The sequence below is a fragment of the Danio rerio genome, chromosome 25 (assembly GCF_052040795.2).
Source record: "Danio rerio strain M-AB ecotype USA chromosome 25, GRCz13ab, whole genome shotgun sequence".
NCBI lineage: Eukaryota > Metazoa > Chordata > Actinopteri > Cypriniformes > Danionidae > Danio > Danio rerio.
The window spans coordinates 12,168,132-12,188,623 of NC_141045.1; the positions used below are offsets into that span (position 1 = coordinate 12,168,132).

At 37.2% G+C, this 20,492-nt stretch overlaps 1 protein-coding gene and 1 long non-coding RNA gene across 2 annotated transcripts in view; one reads left to right on the plus strand and one right to left on the minus strand.

The window, feature by feature from the left end:
• sv2bb (synaptic vesicle glycoprotein 2Bb) overlaps positions 1-20,492 on the minus strand; it is a 51,563-nt gene that overhangs the window by 12,790 nt on the left and 18,281 nt on the right. Inside the window, exon 2 of the mRNA XM_087311890.1 lies at positions 7,048-7,732. Coding sequence (XP_087168016.1) covers positions 7,048-7,507 — 460 coding nt within the window. The 5' untranslated portion in view covers positions 7,508-7,732. The remainder of the gene's footprint in view (positions 1-7,047; positions 7,733-20,492) is intronic.
• On the plus strand, positions 22-3,207 carry LOC141380908 (uncharacterized). The gene is made up of 2 exons (XR_015526224.1): positions 22-173; positions 267-3,207. It is a non-coding gene; the product is annotated as an uncharacterized LOC141380908 (long non-coding RNA).

Sequence of the window (20,492 nt, forward strand, 5' to 3'; positions counted from 1 at the left end):
TTACCCAATTCACCTATATAGCACGTCTTTGGACTGTAGGGGGAAACCGGAGCACCCAAAGGAAATCCACGTGAACATGGGGAGAACATGCAAAGCAAAAGACTCAAACCAGTGACCTTCTTAATGTGAGGTGACAGCACTACCCACTGTGCAACCGCGCTGCCCCGGGCCAGGTATAAATAAAACATTTTCCTCTTTATTATGCTTTCACCCACCAGTATGTGTATTCTCAGCTCCTCTGAACTCATTATCAATGTTCTCTGTAGATTTCCCCCTAAAACTACATACCAGAACAGGCATGAAACACAAGGGCCTGGCTTGGAGTATACAGATGGTCATGTGGTGAAGCAGGTTTGCTGTACTACTGGTGAGAGAGCGAGCAGATCAACATATGGAGCAGGTCTGCCATTATCCCCCACCGCTCGACACAAGGATCCTCCCAGCACACCATTGGTCAGGCGTAATCCACAGAGTCATGCAGTCGTGACGGTGTTTCAGAGCCAAAATGAGACACGAAGGCTGAGCCGATGCCGTGATTTCATTCTTTATTGCAGTCCAGATTAATATGACAACCTGAATTTACGTTTCAAGGGTTGAAGGCGGCGCTTGTCAGCTGAAATACTTTCTCGTATCCCAGACCAACACACGGAGGCTAAGTAAGATATTTGTACGTCTAGATTCTACCTTGCTTTCAAAACATTGTTATTTTTGTGTGTGAATTCCGCCCAGCCTGACTTACAACAGTGGATTAACCAATGGTGAGAGTTTTGGGTGGGGCTATTTGATTTTTAAGACCAAGAGATAAATGTGGGTTCAGTAAACTAACGAAAAGAAATTCAGAATGTTTCCAGTGGATAGTGGCAAGATGGCTCAGTGGTTAGCGCTGTGGCCTCACTGCAAGAAGGCCACTGGTTTGAATCCCAGCTGGGCCAGTTGGCATTTCTTTGTGGAGTTTGCATGTTCTTTCTGCGTCACGTTGGTTTCCTCTGGGTGCTCTTGTTTTCCCCACAGAAAAAAATCTAATTTCAATTTCAGTCAAGACACGATGAGATTGTGTACAGAAGATGCCGCATTGGACACACAAGACTCAAGCATGAACATTTACTTAAAGGAGAAGAACCACCAAAATGTCTACATTGCAACAGAAACCAAACAGTTAAACATATTCTTGTGGAATGCCCCATTTTTAATGTTCTCAGACAACAATTTTTATCTGGAGAGACTTTAAAGGAAATATTTTTAAATGGGAATCCATCTAAAATTGGAGAATTTTTATCAAAAGGAAATCTTAAAAAACTGTTTTCGATTTTTACCTTTATATTATCATCATTATTATTATTATTGTATTTTACCTTGTACATTATGTATTGCTGTTGATTACTTTTAATTGTTAGAATATTTTTTAATTATAGAAAATTGGTGTTTATAAAAAGTGATAAACTTGATCTATTTTCTTTTTGCCATGACATAGCCATAAAAGCCGAAATGGCAATAAAATTAAAACTCTCTTTCTGTTTCCCCCACAGTCTAAAGACATGTGATATGTGCTAGGGTATCTGCTGCATAAAACATATGCTGGAATAGTTGGTGGTTCATTCCGCTGTGTCGATCCCTGGTAAATAAGGGACTAAGCCAAAGGAATGATATTATTTTAATGTTTTCATTGAACCTTATCTTACAGGTTTTAAGATTTTTGTGAAAATAAAAATGTATGATTTTTTTTTTTATGTAAGCATGAACTTAACCATAAAATATATGAATAATAAAAACACTTGGTTAGTAAGTTCGATTAGTCTTTCAATTGAAAAATATCCTAAAATGTCACATTTTCTATACTCATTAGATATAATTTTAAGGCTAGAGCATATATTAGAATGTTGTACAGTAATTTAGCTGGGAGAAAGTTTGACTGGTAAAACCTTCTTCGGATTTTGACCAATTCAAACCACTTGTATCACTTCTGCCATTAAGATAGATGGACAATTTCGGCTACTACATTAACTTTTTCAAGGCAAAAGGCGTGATCACATTAGCAAAATGTAGCACACAAATAGTTTCATTGCCCATTTTAGCAATGTATGAAGCATAGCTCACATATAATCACTTTCAGAATAAACAGCTTTCAGTTGATCAACACTGCAAATCCACAATACCAAATGAACCCTACATGAAATCTCACTCACTCTCTACTTTTTCTTATTCCTTTTTTTATCAAGGGCCACCACATCAGAATTAACTGCCAATTAATCTGGCAAATGTTTTACCAGCAGATCCTTTTAGATTGAACTAACTCATGCAACCCTAATTGCTGGGAAAGACCCACAGACTTCCACTCAAACACTACGGCCAATTTACTTGATCTAATTCTCCTTTACCACATGTCTTTGGACTGTGGGGGAAACCGGAGCACCTGGAGGAAAACCATGCTAACACTGGAAACCATGCCAACTCCAAACAGAAATGCCTCCTGGTCCACCAGGGACTCAAACCAGGGACCGTCTTGCTGTGAGGTGACAATGCCAACCACCTAGCCACTATACCATGTGAAATATGTATGGGGAAATAATTCACCCTCACATAAAATTTGCTAGGATACCAGTTAAGATCACTGGATTTTACCAGGTTATTGTAAATGAGACCACTTTTTGAGAGAGTTTCAGTACCAGTGTAACCCCTGTGGGTCTACAATACCCACTTCACCAGTATCCCCACTATGACGGGCATCTTAACTAATGCCTGCAGCCTATAATGCAAGTTGCTCCTGAGTCCATTGGAGTGAGTTTTACTCATACAGCTTTAACTAATGACTCTCTTACCCACCCTACTCTTCATCCACCCACTTTTAGTTTTACCTATACTGCAACAAGTGGAATTCACACCCGTGCATCCAGCATGGGAGATGAGCATGTAAACAAAAACACTACAGGCCACAACTTCTAGTGCGAGAGACCCTTTCTCAGTGACACTGATTTCCCTTCAACCTTATTGTCCTCCAAGTTTTGCGAACAGTGTAACCCCTCTCTTTCAACCCTCACTTTTCCAAGTGGGATTCAGACTGACATCTCCAACATTAAAATCTGCACACTAACAAGGACACTAAAGACCACAGTATCTAGTATCAGTTGCTAGTGCGGCTCTGAAGCCAAGGGGGTTTTATTTGTGCAGACTATAGTACCTCACTCATTAAAACCTCACTTCTGTTCAGGTCACAGGACCAATGAAACCTCTCTTGTTCTACTTAGGCCAACATTTTTTTATTGTACAGCCATAGGTTGAACCAGTGGTTCTCAATTCCGGTCCTCGGAACGATCAACTCATTAACAGAGAGATCCATGAACTGATCCTTTTGTGTCAAAAAAGAAAATTAAACAAAATCTGCAGGGCGAACATTACAAAATACTTGTACTCACTTCCCTTTGGCGTATTCCTTGCTTTATGAGGGGTCACCACAGAGAAATGAACCACCAATTACTCTGGCATATGTTTTACTGGCACTGGGAATACAACACTCAGTGTGGAGGAAGCACAGACACACTGTCCTATTCACACACTACGGCCATTTCACATGTACCACATATTTGGATTGTGGGGGGAAATAAAGCACCTGGAGAAAACCCACACAGACATGGGGGGAGCATGCAAACTCCAGACAGAAGGTCTTCTGGTCCAGCTGGGACTAGAACCAGCCACATTCTTGGTGTGAGACAACTATGCTAACCACTTGAGCACCGTGCTTCTCTCCCTCATACTAATTAAGTACATTTAGAAGAAATGCTAACTGGACCACTGGCACTGAACCAATTTACACCATTCATTGCTACTCTTCCAACTAGATACACAAACATTGCACCATCATGAATTGAAGAATTCTGGGCTAAGAAGGAACTGCAAAGTGGCAGACCCACGTACAAGACTTCCTGTTTGGTTCAAGACCAGCTAAAGCTAGAATGTCTATATAAAGACGGCGGTTCAGAGCAGGCTCCATTAGTGATGTGAAGTATATGAAAAGCAAGTGATGAACATAACCTGACGGTGATTTGAGGGGGAGGTGGGCAAGGGATTGTGTATCAGAGCAAGGTCAGGAGGGAAGCTATCGATCTGTTGGGCTACTGCTGACTCGGTTTTTCTTCACCGACGGGCGTGCAGGATGGAAAGTGCTCGCTCATTCTGGCTCCCTGATGCTCACAGACAGTCTTTACTCTCATACACGTCACTTCTGCACACACATCAATATCACTTAACCAAACGGGGGGAGGTTTTGCACCGTCACCCCTGGTGCCTTGGAAAATTCAGTTTGATAGACAGATTTGTACATTATGTTGGGTATTACAAGGTAAGCCAAAGTCTTTAAATCTAGCTTCCAGCTGTAACTAATGAATTATTCAGCAGATCCATCTGAAAATGTTGGGATTATCAGGTAAAACTGATTGTTTTCTCCCAAATGAGATCAAGGGGAAAAAATCTAATATATTGATCTTGCTTCTTAGCTCCTCCTTTCATTTTTAATAGTGATTTATCACAAGGGAGTGCCTGCAGAAGCGAAAATCTTTTATAAAAATAAAATTCTGTCCTAGCTATAGAGACAGCTACCTGATTTGTATGCTTGCTTGGTCTTACTTAATTGTCTCTCCAAGGTTTTAATCTGGCCAAAACCCAGCCCAAATCTGGCCTACCTTTGGGAGTCACGAGTCAGTTTCCCCAACTGCTTTACTAAGCAAGAGCGGATTGATGTAAAACCGAGCGAGAAACCCAGCCGCATGAATCTCAGCCGTCGAATTCTCCATTAGCTAATTTAAGAACGTTTTTAATTGATGGTCTCTTTAAGTACCAGCTGGCTAAAATTGACTGTATGCCATCACTCTGCTCTGTCTCAATTCACAAAATCACTAGGATTCATTAGACTAAAACTTTCATCAGCATATGCATATGGAACAGCTTCCATGAGTCCATAACCAGCAGGATTTAATTTAGTTTTGCTTGGTAGCTTTATATACTCCAACAATGATTCAGGAAAAATTATATCTACATCTATATCCATAAAATTCATTACGTAGGTAAGTGTTTGTGATCATTTTAAGCTTATAGTAACTGCTGTATTGAACATTTATCACTGCTTAATAATCGAGCATGCCATAGACACTGTGCCATATGTACTGTATAATGTTAAATACTGTACATTTGGCACAGTGTTTATAGCATGCTCGATCATTGTGCGGTGATAAATGTTTAAAACAGCAGTATGCTAATTTATTTAAAAAAAATCTCCTTAGTTTGCATATTTTCTTCAGCTAACACTGTGCTGTTTGCATTTTTGTTAAATTGAGCATTTTGTTATGGCTTTATTTTATGAAAGTACAATCAAATAAGCATTCAAAAAGGATATGCTAGCAACCTATTAGCTTATTAGCAATAGAAATGTGAAACTGCAAGCAGTGCATCATGGAAAATGAGTAACTCAAATTATACTTTAAAATCAACACATGATTACAGAGCTAAAGGTTTCAATCATGTTTTGATCACTCATTTTGCTGGATTTTTACTTTAGCTAACAGTTAGCATTTCTGCTAAATTAGCGTAATTTAGCATTTTAATATTAGTCTTAGCAGTGGAGATGTAAATGTAAAGTTGCCGTTTGGCAGTACATTCAACATGCAACATTTTAGCTTAGCAGAAATGTAACGCAAAAATGCACTGCATCATGGGAAAACACTACAGAGCAAAGTATACTTAATAAAAAAACATGTAAAACAGTATGCTATGTAGTGCTAAAGATTTAAAACAATAATATGCTACATTGCTGACAGTATCATTATGATGCAGATTTACTTTAGCTAACAATGCCCTATTAATATTTCTAATATATTATTGGTATCAGCCTATATATCAGTTATCGGCTTCCGATGATAAATAATTATCAGTTATCAGCTTCCAAATACAAATAATTATCGGTTATCAGCTTCCAAATATAAGTAATTATTTTTATCGGCTTCCAAATATAAATAACTATCGGTTATCGGCTTCCAAATATAAAGAATTATCATTATCGGATTCCATATATAGAGAATTATCGATTATTGGCTTCCAAATATTAAAAATGATCTGTTATCAGATTCCAAATACAAAGTATTATTGATTATTGGCTTCCAAATATAAAGATTTATCGTTATCGGATACCATAAATAAAGAATTATCGATATCGGCTTTCAAATATAAATAATTAGTGGTTATCAGCTTCCAAACATAAGTAACTATGGGCTATCAGCTTCCAATTATAAATAATTATCGGTTGTCGGCTTCCATATATAAAGAATAATGGTTATCTGCTTCCAAATATAAAGAATTATTGGTTATCAGCTTCCGGAAAAAAAAAATTGTTATTGGCTTCCAAATATAAAGAGATATTGTTATCGGCTTCCATAAATAAAGAATTATCAGTTATCGGCTTCCACAGATTTATAGTTATCAGCTTTCAAATATATGTAATTATTGGCTATCAGCTTCCAAATATAAAAAATTATGGGCTATAGGCTTCCAGATATAAATAATTATCGTTTTTTAGCTTCCAAATATAAAGAATTATCAGTTATTGGCTTCCAAATGTAAAGAATTATCGGTCATCAGCTTCCAAATAAAAATAATTATCGTTGTCGGCTTGCAAATATAAAGAATTATCAGTTATTGGCTTCCATATAAAGAATTATCGGTTATCAGCTTCCAAATCAAAATAATTATTGTTATCGGTTTCCAAATATAAAGAATTATCAGTTATTGGCTTCCAAATGTAAGAAATTATCGGTTATCAGCTTCCAAATATAAAAAAAAATTTGGTTATCGGCTTTCAAATATAAAGATTTATGAATTATTGGCTTCCATATATTAATAATTATCAGTTATCAGATTCCAAATATTAAAAAAATATTGGTTATCGGCTTCCCAATATGAACAACTATTATTCCCAATAATTAGTTAGTTAATAGTTATTTCCCAAAATTTTCATTTAGGTCCATCCGTTGGTACTTTTTCAAACTCGTGAAAATGGTGACTTACCCAGCATTCCCTTCTCAGCGTGGGACAAACACATGTCTTTCTCAGCACTGGGTAGAACCAAAGCCACTACAAAGCACTCGACACTGTCTGCCATGAGCGCCAGACCCAACACCACAAACAGGGTCCACTGGAACTTCCCATGTCCACAGTCCTCCATGATGTCCTCGTATTGTTCGGCAAGCTCCTCGAGTTCCGACACGGTGTCCGTCGGGGTCCTTGCTTTCGCTCTCGCCGCCCTCCGAGCAGCCTTGACCTCATCTGGATGTGGGATACCCTGATATTCCCCTTCATACATTTGATCATCTTCATCGTGTCCTTCAGTAGCATCACTGGCAGCGTCTTCTTCTTGGGGAGGGTAGTCGGTTTGATACCCGTAGCCGTCCTGTCCTCCCTGTCCATACGTCCCATAACTGTCTCCATCTCCCTGGTGGTAAATGTTGTTTTGGTATGGGTCCGCCATGGTTTCAGAGATGTTCTTAGCTAAATTTCAAGTCGGAGCCTATATGTGCATAATCCGTAGCTGCTTTGGTACGTGTTTGATCTGCTTGCGTGTTTACTGCTAAAGAAATCAAGCTGAAGAACCTCCAGTCAGCAATGGGTCTCTTGAGTGTGGCTGTAAGGATGGCTGTTGGACACTTTTAATCACCTTTGATTTTTGGCGCTCTCAATGGGCCACATGCTGAGCCTGCAAATAGAAAACAACACTGATGAGTTGATTTGGATAAGTTCAACATGTTTCAGGATCAAGTTTAAATGGAGGACACATAAGAGTTTTATACACACTGATTATATTGAGCTTAAAACAGGTTTCATAAAGGAACATTCCACTTGCTAGTTAAGCTAATTTTACGACTACCCTAGAGTTAGATAAGTTTTACCATTTTTGAACCTATTCAGCCGATCTCAGAGTCTGGTGAGTGCACTTTTAGCTTAGCTTAGCATAGATCATTGAATCAGATTAGACCATTAGCATATTCCTCAAAAATGACCAAAGAGTTGTCTTTAAGGGTGCTTTCACACTTGGTTTGAATGCCTGGTCCAAACCCAAGTTTGACAGTCCCCCCTCTGTTTTTTTGTGTGTAGTTCCTTTATTCACCTGGATTCACCACAGTGGAATGAACCACCAACTTATCCAGCATATGTTTTACACAGCGGATACCCTTCCAGCCGCAACCCAGTACTGGGAAATACCCATACAAACTCATTCATATACACTATGACCAATTTAGTTAATCCAAGTCACCTATAGCACATGTCTTTAGACTGGGGGAAACCGGAGCACCCAGAGGAAACCCACGCCAACACAGGGAGAACATGCAAACTCCACACAGAAACGCCAACTGGGACTCGAACCAGCAACCTTCTTGCTGTGAGGCGACAGTGCTAACTACTGAGCCACTGTGTTGCCATATTCTAGGCCGAAATGTTGGAAGTTACATAGCTGGGGACTATTTTCAGGCATGATCTCATTGCATCTTCTGCAGCCATGGAATGACAGCTAAGTTCCTTTATTATTACACCGGAATGAGAGTAAAGTTAGCCATATCAGCCTAGAAAAAAGCTACTTTAAATTTTTCATCAGTCTTAAAACATGATGTAACTACAGAGGATCCAGGCTTTAAATAGAAACATTATCAAAGAAGAATTTTTGAGTGAGATGCTAATGGTCTAATCCGATTCAATGAATTATGCTAAGCTAAACTAAACTAAAATGTTCCTGCCATAACTGTATATCGGCTGATTGAATTCAAAAGTGAATAACCTCAAATATTTAACTCTAAAGATTTGTAAAATCAGCCTATTTTTTATTTTTATTTTTGGAGTGTTCCTTTAAGGTAGTGGTGTCCACACTCGGTCCTGGAGGGCCAGTGTCCTACATATTTTAGTTCTAACCCCAATTAAACACACCTGAACCAGCTAATCAAGCTCTTTCTGGGTATACTTCCAGACAGGTGTGTTAGTGGAAGTTAGAGCTAAACTATGCAGGACCTCCAGGAGCGAATTTGGACACCCCTTCTTTAAGGCTTTATGACGAGATAATTATTAATTGTCATATAATTCACATATGTTTCCTTATATCAATTATTTCAATAGAAATATTGATATAAAAGCAGCATAGTGACATATACTTTACAGCCAATAATATCTACAAGTACAATACACTAATCATGCATTATTTAAACAAAATCCCCTTTTTTGTTAAGCAAGTCACGACATGCCGCATTAATATTGTTTCCTCGATTTCACACTTTTTAAATAGCCTTTGTAAAGCTGTGACCAACAGAGCTTACAAATGAAAGCCAGGCCTGTCACAAAACATGAAAACCTCTGCTCATTTATTCACCAGCCATTCAGGTTTCTGCTAATACAGCAAATAAGATCGGTCTCACTCTACATGAGGATTTACGCAAAGGTTTTGCACATGTCTTATTCCCTATGGTTCATATTTTCACACCAGCAGAACGAAGACAGGTTGTGAATTATAATAAAATCCACCATACATATGTTAATAACATCCGACCGATCTGTTACTACCTTTACGGCCTGTGGATTCGTTACAGGAAATGCCGCTAGCGGAGACGTTCTTGAATTAGGTGCGCGGGTCATTAGTTTAGTTAAACACGGAGTCTGATTTGAATTTCTGTGGTCAGAGCGAGAGGGCACAAGTGGGATCTTCTTTTGAATTGCTAATTCGAGTAAGCGTATAATGAATGGCGAGGTCATATGCATGAGCCTCTTCCAGATTAATTAGCGCTGATGAGGAAGACATGGAGATGACGTACGTATAGTCAGCCTTATTCACTTTGCATTTGTCTAAATTGATTATTGTTATGTGTTTTATATGGCTTTAATTAGACAGGATAGAAGAAAGGAGCGGGTGAGTGTGAGAGTAGTATGAATACTGTCAAGAACATGCTAATCAAAGAAGGCTAACTGGAAACAGCTGGCCATTAGCAAACAAGCTCAATATATGTTTTCTGAGCTTTTGTAGTGGTAAATTATTAAACAGAAGCTAACTATCAAAGTAAACATGTGTTGTTCAGTTAGCTTATAGCTCATTACCCTAAAAGGCATATTACTAGCTGATTAGCAAGCAGTTAAACAAGTGGCTAAATTGGCTAATGTCGAACAAATAAGCAGGTATCTGTTTAGCCTACTACTTTGAATTTACAACTTTGTTATGCTCTTTTTAAAGTTCTGTAACTTTAAAACTTTGGCTTTCGTCAATGCTAATATTCGGGAGGGGTTAGCGTGTGTATTACGCTACAAATCCTCATACTAGTATCTCAGCCTGCTGAGTAATATGTTAGCCTATCACTTCAACAGTCTATTAGGCTCCAAATTTAGCACGACGCTAGCCATTTAACCTGCTAGATTAGTGACAAAATGTTACCTCTCACTTTAGCAATTACGCCACAAATGTAGCATGATGATAACCAATTAGCCTGTTAGATTAGTGAGAGAAATGTTTGAAAAGACAAACGGCTTGGGGAAAGGGAAATTTGGGTTTTTGTCAGTGCTAACTTCTGGTTTAGTCTATCACTTAGCTATCAATTAGGCTGACAATTTAGCATGATGCTAGACAACTAGCCTGCTAAAGTAGTGACACCTATGTTAGCTTATCAATTCAGCAGTCTAGTAGGCCTTGTGCAAATTTAGCATGATGATATAGACAACTGGCCTACCAGATTACTGACAAAATACGTCAGCCTGTCACTTTAGTAATTACATTGCAAATTTAGCATGATACTAGTTGATTAGCTTTTTAGATAAGTGACAGAATTATGAGAAAGGCCAAGCGGCTTGGAGAAAGGAAAAATTTGTTAGGGTTTTTGTCAGTGCTACTTTTGGTTTAGCTTAGTATATCTCTTAGCAGTCAATTAGGCTGACAATTTAGCATGATGCTAGTCAATTAACCTATAAAGTAGTGACACCAATGTTAGCTTATCAGTTCAACAGTCTAGTAAATTTAGCATGATGATAGCCAATTAGCCCACCAGATTACTAAAAAATAGAGTAGGCTGTCACTTTAGTAATTAAACTGCCAATGTAGCATGATGCTAGCCGTTTGGGTTAGACAAAACAAGAATGGGTGTTGTTCAATAGTTTTAGGACAACTTTGATGAAAGGTGATGAACCACGAATGTTGACTACTGTATGTACAGAGACCACATTTCATTACGGAGGTAGACAAAGTTCCTGTTTTTAAAATGCTTTGTGCTTGTCCACTTTCAGCCATTTCCTAAAGTAGTTAAAAAGAAATACCTCCATGTCGACGAATTAATTCAAATTGCCTCAAAATACTAATACTAAGGCGTAAATGATCTCTTGACCTCTTATAATCAGATCACCGAAAATCCAAAGTGGAAACAGGGCCAAACAAGCAAAGTAAAAACACATTTAGCATGTGCAAATGTTCATCAGGGTCATCAACAACAAACACAATGAGATTTCCCTCAGGAACAGACCCAATCAGGGCCTATTAGAGAACTGTTGTTCAGTAAAAAAAAATCAATTTGCAATCATTTTAGGCAGCACAAACCCATCCAAACTCTCGCGCTTGTCTTGTTAAACATTGGTTCCCATCTGTGCATTATATGAGAGCAGCGACTTCTGGCACCAAAGCGCTCGAGCTCATTAAATGGCTTTTTATTCAAGATTGATTCACTCCCCCCTTTTTTTCCGGCTCCTGTGTGGATAACAATGAATTTGTTTATTGTTCAAAAGAGGATTGCACTGGGTAAATGTGCAATTTGGCATTTTCTCAGGCCTTTCGGCATCTGCGACAAAGTGGCTCATTGCATGTTGACAAAGACGAGTGAAGGTCAGAGTTACCAGATGGGCTTTTCTCTAAAAGAATCCGTTGCAGGTTTATCTGATAGCTTTTCCACCGAGCCTTGCAGGAGACATTTGGTTCTTTGCAAACTGATATAAGAGGCACTTTCTGAGCAATAGTTACTATGACAATGCTAATAGTTACTATGACAATCAGGCAAGACTTTGCGAGTTAAAGGAAGGGCTGTTTTTGCTATTCAGGCTAATTATAAATGTTAAAAGAAGGGAGACTTGAGGAATCGTGGAATCGATGCTTGTTTGCATGGACACGTTGCCTTTGAAAGGAATGGCAAAGTCACTGGCATTGATTGCAAATATCGCAAAGACACCAGTCAATAAGTTCTTACACTGAATTTAAATGAGGAAAAAAGAGAGTGTGCACATTTTGTGGTACAACATTCATTCATTTTCTTTTTTGGCTTAGTCCCTTTATTAATTAGGGGTCGCCACAGCAGAATGAACCGCCAACTTATCCAGCATATGTTTAACGCAGCGGATGATACAATAAAATGAGGAAATAAAAAGATTAAATGGACAGTTTACCCAAACAAGAATAAAACCAACATAAGACTCATTCTGAAAATGTAGCCCTATACATTTCTGGAGATCGTAAATTGGGTAGCCAGAAGTAGGTATGGCTGTATTTCATTTTTTTACAGATGATGCAGGGCGGTATGATGGCGTTCTTTTTCACGCTTACCAGCTGACCGTTTAGCTTCATATGGCTTTCCGGCTGTTACCAGTTTGTTCAGTAGCTCGCCATGTACGTACGTCACGATGGGGTTCGAGTCTGGTGAAGAACGGTTTCAGAAAGCAACAGCCAATGGAAACACACTCTGTTGAATTCGTGACAACAAAAACTGCAAAAAAAACGTAGCTCCTGGGACGTATTTGACGGTCTCCAGAAATGTATATAGAGGTATGTTTTCAGAATGAGCCTGGGTTGAATATAACAGCTAAATATGTCGGCGAAATAAGGAAAATCACACAACAAAATAAGATAAAATTATTTAAATTAATGTTTTATTAATATTACGTCTCAGTGTTTTCACATAATCAAGACTTAAGCTGAACATATTCATTCATTCATTTTCTTGTTGGCTTAGTTCCTTTAATAATCCGGGGTCACCACAGCAGAATAAACTGCCAACTTATCCAGCACGTTTTTACATAGCGGATGCCCTTCCAGCTGCAACCCATCTCTGGGAAACATCCACACACACTCATTCACACACACATTCATATACTACAGACAATTAAGCCTACCCAATTCACCTGTACCGCATGTCTTTGGACTGTGTGGGAAACCGGAGCACTCGGAGGAAACCCACGCGAACGCAGGGAGAACATGCAAACTTCACACAGAAACGCCAACTGAGTCGAGGCTCGAACCAGCAACCCAGCAACCTTATTGCTGTAAGGCGACAGCACTACCTACTGCGCCACTGCGTCACCTGCTGAACATATTGTATAAGAATATAATATACAGGTGAACTGCCTATGCTAAAAAAAATTGACCGTAGTGTATGAGTGTGAATGAGTGTGTATGGATGTTTCCCAGGGATGAGTTGCAGCTGGAAGGGAATCCGCTGCATAAATTGCTAAATAAGTTGCCGGTTCATTCCGCTGTGGCGACCCCAGATTAATAAAGGGAATAAGCCGAAATGAAAATGAATGAATGAAAAACCCAATGTCAGAATTGTCTACATTTGACTAAATTTTTTGTTACAACAAAACACCATTTTTAAAAATGAAATACACACCAGAGGGCTGATTTGTGCATGTTAGGTAAAAAAAGAGAAAACACTCACCACACACACACACACACACGTCAAGCCAAATACACAACCCATGCATCAAACTAAAACCTGGGCATGAAACATTCAGCAGACCACGTGGAGCCCGTCATTCATTATCCATGGAGATAACAAGATTCTGCTTAGTTGCTGGATTCAGCTATAGCTATATACAGACATCAGACTTTTTGCAACATACTGGTGAAAATTCTAAGCAGTATTGAAATAAATCTTCCTATCATAATATCTACAGGATGAAACCCACAATCTGCAACTGGTCAGGCCTGTTCAGTGCAACAATAAATTGGTTTGTGCATTGAATAAATGTAGTAAAGTTGAAACAGTTTTACTTGTGGATGAGATTAAACTGACATACAGTACGTTTTATCCAAATTAACTTCATAACATCAGTTGAATGTTTGAAAACACTTCTGATTATTTCTATAAGGTTATTACTATTTATTCTATAATTGCTAATGTTGTAAATATCTTATTACTTGTTATCTTTGTTGTTGTATTTTTCTTATTTCTTTATAACATAATCTGATCATGTGATTTGTATGTTTCCACTTATACACATATTGAAACACACACAAACACACACAATTGAATACATATAAAAATATTTGTGAATGTTGGCAGTCATTCATACAATTTATTAGTTTGCTCATGTGATTTATGTAAATATTGTCGCATATGGGGTTGCTTTCGTTTTTACGCTGTTAGCTTGTCAATAGCGTGGTATTGCAAAATGGTCAGTTATTGCAACAGCACTAATTTTCATATCAAGGTATTAAAAATAGAATAGAATATTGATATTTTTCAAAGTATTGTATCGAAGCTAGAAATGACAGTATTGTATTGCAAAATTGCCGGTTATTGCGGCAGCCATACTTTTCATATCACGGTATCAAAAATTATATTGAATATCGATATTTTTCAAGATATTGTATCGAAGTTAGAGATGACAATATTGTATTGCAAAACTGTTGGTTATCGCGACTGCCCTAATTCTCAGATAAGGGTATTGATAATTGTATCAAATATCGATATTTTTCAAGCTGTTGTATCAAAGTTAGAAATTACAGTATTTTATTACAAATTTGCTGCAATTGCGACAACTCAAATTTTTTATATTAAGGTATCAAACATGGGAACATTCATTCATTCATTTCCTTTTTAGCTAAGTCCCTTTATTAATCAGGGGTCGCCACAGCGGAATGAAACGCTAACCTATCCAGCATATGTTTTATGCAACAGATGGCTTTCCAGCTGCAAAACATCACTGGGAAACACCCATACACACTCATTCACACACATACACTACGGACAATTTAGCTTAACCAATTCACCTAGCGCATGCCTTTGGACTTATGGGAAAAACCGGAGCACCTGGATAAAACCCACGCGAACACAGGGAGAACAGAATTTTCATATTATGGTATCAAAAATTATCTGTAATGTCACTATTTTTAAGGTATTGTATCAAATTTAGAAATAACAATATCATATTGCAAAATTGTTGGCTCTTGCGTCAGCTCTAATTATTTTATTTTATTTTTTTAGTAGAATTAGAATTAGGCCCAATCCTAATTCTATTTTTGTACCCCTACCCCTTCCTCTTAGCCCTTGCAACCAAAGGTTAAGGGGAAGGGCTTCAAAGTTTACCCCTAAGAATTGGGACAGCAGTACATCACCTGCACACGTCATTGTATGTCCTCGCGATCTCTTGCTTCATATGAGTTCAGATGATGGCGACTACTGTAGTGATTCCAGTTTTGTTATTTTTTGGTATTTATCTTCATCACTGAAATCACTGAAGCCATGTATTGTTATCATAATGATCTAATGTGGCTATAAGATCATAACAGTACTGTGCATTTACACAGTGTTCATATTCATTAATGTAAACACACCAAAAACAACATGAACATTATAGCAGACACTGTAAAAAGCCCATTCCCCTGCCACTAGACTTTTCTGACATGCAGTGTCATCGACTGTCAGAATGTTGTGGGACTGCTGTACAGAAGTTATTATTAGGGATTATAGATCTCGAAATTTAGCTGTTTTTATTTCAGTTATTTTTTTTTTAAGCATGATGGTAAAACACGAACGCGGTTATGAATATATTAAAATGTGTTTGTTTGTTGTTAAAATTTGTAATAATGACAAAAAATACGAATTAGTGGATCTCCTTACTTCCGGGTCCAGTTGGACCTAGTGTATTCTGTGAAATTTTTCCTACCCCTTGGTTTCGAGTGTGGTCCTGAAAAATCTTCATTTGAAGAAGTGTATACCCCTTGCCCTTAGCCCTACGCCTTCAAGATAAAGAGAATTGGGACACCACTACCCTTTCACAGGCACGCGCAAAACGAGGGGTAGGGGTAAGGGGTAAGGGGTAGAATTGGGATTGGGCCTTAGATAGCCTTAATTCTCATAATACAGTAACAAAAATTGTATCAAATATTGTATTTTGTCAAGGTGCTGTATCAAAGTTAGAAATGACAGTATTGTATTACAAAATTGTCGGATATCGCGGCTGTCTTAATTCTCATATCACAGTATCCAAAATGGCATTGAATATCAATATTTTTCAAGCTATTGTAATTGAAAATTACAGTAAATTGTTGTCATTGCGACAGCCCTTATTTTATATGAACATATACAAAATAGTATTGAATATCTATATTTTTCAAGGTATTTTATCAAAGTTAGAAATAACAGTATTGTATTGCAAATTTGTTGGTTATTGCGACCCCTAATTCTCACATCACAGTATTGAAAATAGGCGACGCAGTGAAGCAGTAGGTAATGCTGTCACACATCAGCAAGAGAGTTGCTGGTTCAAGCCTCGGCTGGGTCAGTTGGCATTTCTTTGTGGAGTTTGCATGTTCTCCCTGCGTTCGCGTGGGTCTCCTTCGGGTGCTCTGGTTACCCCCACAGTCCAAAGACATGAGGTACAGGTGAATTGGGTAGGCTAAATTGTCCGTAGTGTATGTGTGTGAATGAGTGTGTGTGGATGTTTCCCAGAGATGGGTTGCCGCTGGAAGGGCATCCGCTGTGTTAAAACAGGCTGGATAAGTTGGTGGTTCATTCCGCTGTTTTGACCCCGGATTAATAAAGGGGTAAAACCGAAAAGAAAATGAATGAATGAATGAACAGTATCGAAAATGATCGAAGTTAGAAATTACATTGTTGTGAGAACACTTTTCACATCCCTTATCTTTACAATAAAATAATAATAATAATTATATTAATAATAATAATTGTTGTTGTTGTTATTATTATTATTATTAATTGTTAAATAGTATTATTATAACTACAATAATACTGAAACAGATATTTCATTAAGTGTGTGCTCACAACATCCTATTTTAGTTAAAATATATAAATAAAAAGATTAAAAACATAATATAAAAATAGAAATTAAAAAGATAATACTCTCTCGAAAGATCTTATTGGATAGGTGTGAATTATCATTGTTCTTAATATTGCAGTAAATACCAGAAAATATTGTGATATAGTTTTCATCCCTATAGGCAGGGTAGCCTAAGATGACGGATTGCTTGTTTGGGAGTGGCAGATGAATCGTCAGTCTGGAAAGAGATCAGAGAGGATTGTGGTTTGGGATTTTAATGCATTGTGGGAAATAATGTGGCTGGCAATGGTAGTTTTTCAAGTTTTAGGTTGAGCACCAGTGCGTTTGACAATGCAGCAGACCTATATTACTGACAAGTGTGAAAAATTAAGGTGTTGAACACTGTTGATCTGTTGCATTAACTTTAAAGTAAAACGATGAAAAGAGATGAAAATAAAAACAAGTATTGAGAGGAATCTGACTAAAGTAATTAAGCAAAAGAATAAAACACAGCAAATGTAAATTAAAAGCCATACTTTTAGAATAGACAATAGCTAAGTGATACCTAAATAAACCTAAAATTTAGAAAATGTAACATGAAATATTTATTAAAAGTGCACAGACATGAAAAATAACGTATAAAATAGATCCTAAGTCTAACTAAATATAGAAATCTGACACACAACACAGTTACCAAAACTAAAATTCACACTGAAACAGAAAATATGTAAAAACTGATGCAAACTTTTGATGTAATGTATTTTTTTATTTAACAATAAAATGAATGTATATGAGCTACCCATATATTAAAAGAACACCATGCAAAATTTGTCTGACAGAGAGAAGTATCTTCTGTCCACCTCTTCTTCATCACTGAACACCATGTTCTTGACATTATGCATAAATTGCCCTTTTACAGATCATTCAATATGCCAAAAAACTGTCTGAATAGAGGATCAGAACAAATAAACAAAGCAGAAGAGACAGTGCTGTGAAAGAGCTGATGTGAAATCTCTCCTTCTCATATTTTATAGCTCATTATTGTAGACATCGCACAGCAGGAAAAATGACAAGGCTCTTCAAATGGCCCTCATATCACTAAAATGGAGGAAAATTTCACCAAAAACAGCAGGACAGTGTAACTGATGCCTATTACTGTAGACCTCTGTATTTTTATTCACTATATTCTTCATATACAAGATAATAACAACATTCTGGAAGATTAAAAAATTTATGTTATATAGTACCATTCATGCAATGTGTCCTACTGTATATATAGTGTTATACATACATGCAACGTGTCCCACAGTGTCTCTTGTAAAGTGTTATAGAATGTTTCACAAGTTAGCAAGAAAATATCAAAGAGATTTGTGGATCATGATGCATTGTGGGAAAGAATGTGGATTATTAAAAAGCATTTAGGTGAAATTTAGATGCATTCAAGCATAAAAACAAATGAAAAAAAAAAAACAATATTTTACTGGTTAACTGAAGAATAAATATATAATACATATACAAATGCACTTTTTCCAGCTAGTTGTAAAATAGTTCTCATTTTCGTTTAGGATAACTAAAAGTATAGAGTAAAAGTATAAAGACTTTTTTTTGAAAATGACTAAAAACACAACATTAAATCATTAAAAATGACAGGAATTAATATGAAAGCAGAAAATCTCAAACATTAAAATTCACAGAGACCGCACTTAAAATTGTGATTCTGGAGAAAAATTTGCATTCAGTCTACATTTACACAGTAGCTGTGTTTCCATCCAAAAATGCGATTTACTTTATGCGCAAACTGGATTATCGCATAAAAGACGTGCGAATAAAGCAGCGTTTTTATCCAACGAGTCAAATCGAACAAAATTGCCACTTCCTGATGAACTGGTGCCAAATATTAACAGTAAAATTGGATTTGCTGCATTAGGAAAAGTTGCGTGAATCTTTTCTTCATTTAATAAATGACTTGAGCCTCGTAGGCAATCCTGACAAACAGTGAATGTGCTGTGGCATTTGAAGCGGTGAGACTCGGTGAGACAGACACTCTTAACAAGTCTGGAGGTCATTAATAATATAATAACACTAGTACTGATACAGTTCAGTAGACAGGCGTTCTAGAATGACTTAAACAACATTTCTGCATGCGCAAACTGGAATTTGTTTTGTAAAAGTGTTTCCATCGTAAGTTTGTGTAAGTTTATCTTTTCATATAAAATAACAGTATGTGCAAACATTTTTTATGGGCATTTTCAAAATTTATGCACATCTTGGTGTTTACATCAACCGTTTTTTGCGCATGTCCAAAATGCGCATAACAATAGGTAAATGGAAATGTAGCTAATGATGTATCAAAGCAGTTTTCTTGTTTTTAAAGACAATAATATTGCCCGATGTTTGTCTGTCTCTAAAATATTTTCAAATAAGGCAGCATCAGAAGTGCTAAAAGTTAATGATTCTGCATTTTTATATCACTTAACTTAAAATTGTAAAGAAACTTGCTGCGCAGCTTTTTTGAATTGACTCAACTTTTAACCCACATACTGCACTTGACTCAATTTGAGTCAATTAAAAAATCTCAGCAGCAAGATGCCTCAAAAGTTTAAGTTGAGTCAGCTTTTTTTAGAATTTGAAATCGACATCATTCCTACGGTGGCCCAGAGAGCTAAAAAAACATGCAAATAGAAAAAGGCTAACAAATAGAGAAAACATCTTCATCGAATACACTTTTGTATGCAATTCATCACAACACATGCAAAGACAAAAAAAAATGCGTTGCTAATAGCAGAGACCACAACGAAAATCAGTTGGGGGACCTTAAAAAGTGACAAACTCAGCATTTTCCTTATTAGAGTCAGCGGTGTTGTCATTAATTGCATCATTTGTCAGATTATTAGTGCTAAAAATAAACAAACAGCAAGGAACCGTATGTTAAAATAAACAAAATACTCAACTTTCAGATCTCCAACACAGGGGCGACGCTGGCTGGTTCAGGCCCTATGACAGAAATTTTTTGGTCGCCCTTTTAAGCGAAGACTGCGGTGAGAGGGTGGTATCACGGAAGAAAGTGAATAGCGGGGATGGGGTAATAGCAACTCCAGGGTCCCCTAAAGTGCATGGGCCATTAGAACCGTCCTAACTTTCCTCTTCTAGTGGCCCCCCTGCTTAAACATCAGCACGGACTTTTGAAGAATTGGTCAAAATAGCGATTCATGGTTCAGTTATACGGACTTCAGTCATTTAGTTTGTCTTTAATCGATAGAATGTACTAACACAAATTTTGAATGTTTCAAAGAAGGTTTGTTTCCTCCATGAAGGTATAGGCTGAATTCAGTGACGTGATTTTAAAGAGTTTCTTTTGTGAATGAGTCATCATTTTTTAATGAATCATTTGCATTACTAAGTAAGACTCCCATTAGTCGCCACCTACTGGTGGAACAAAGTAAAAATCAAGT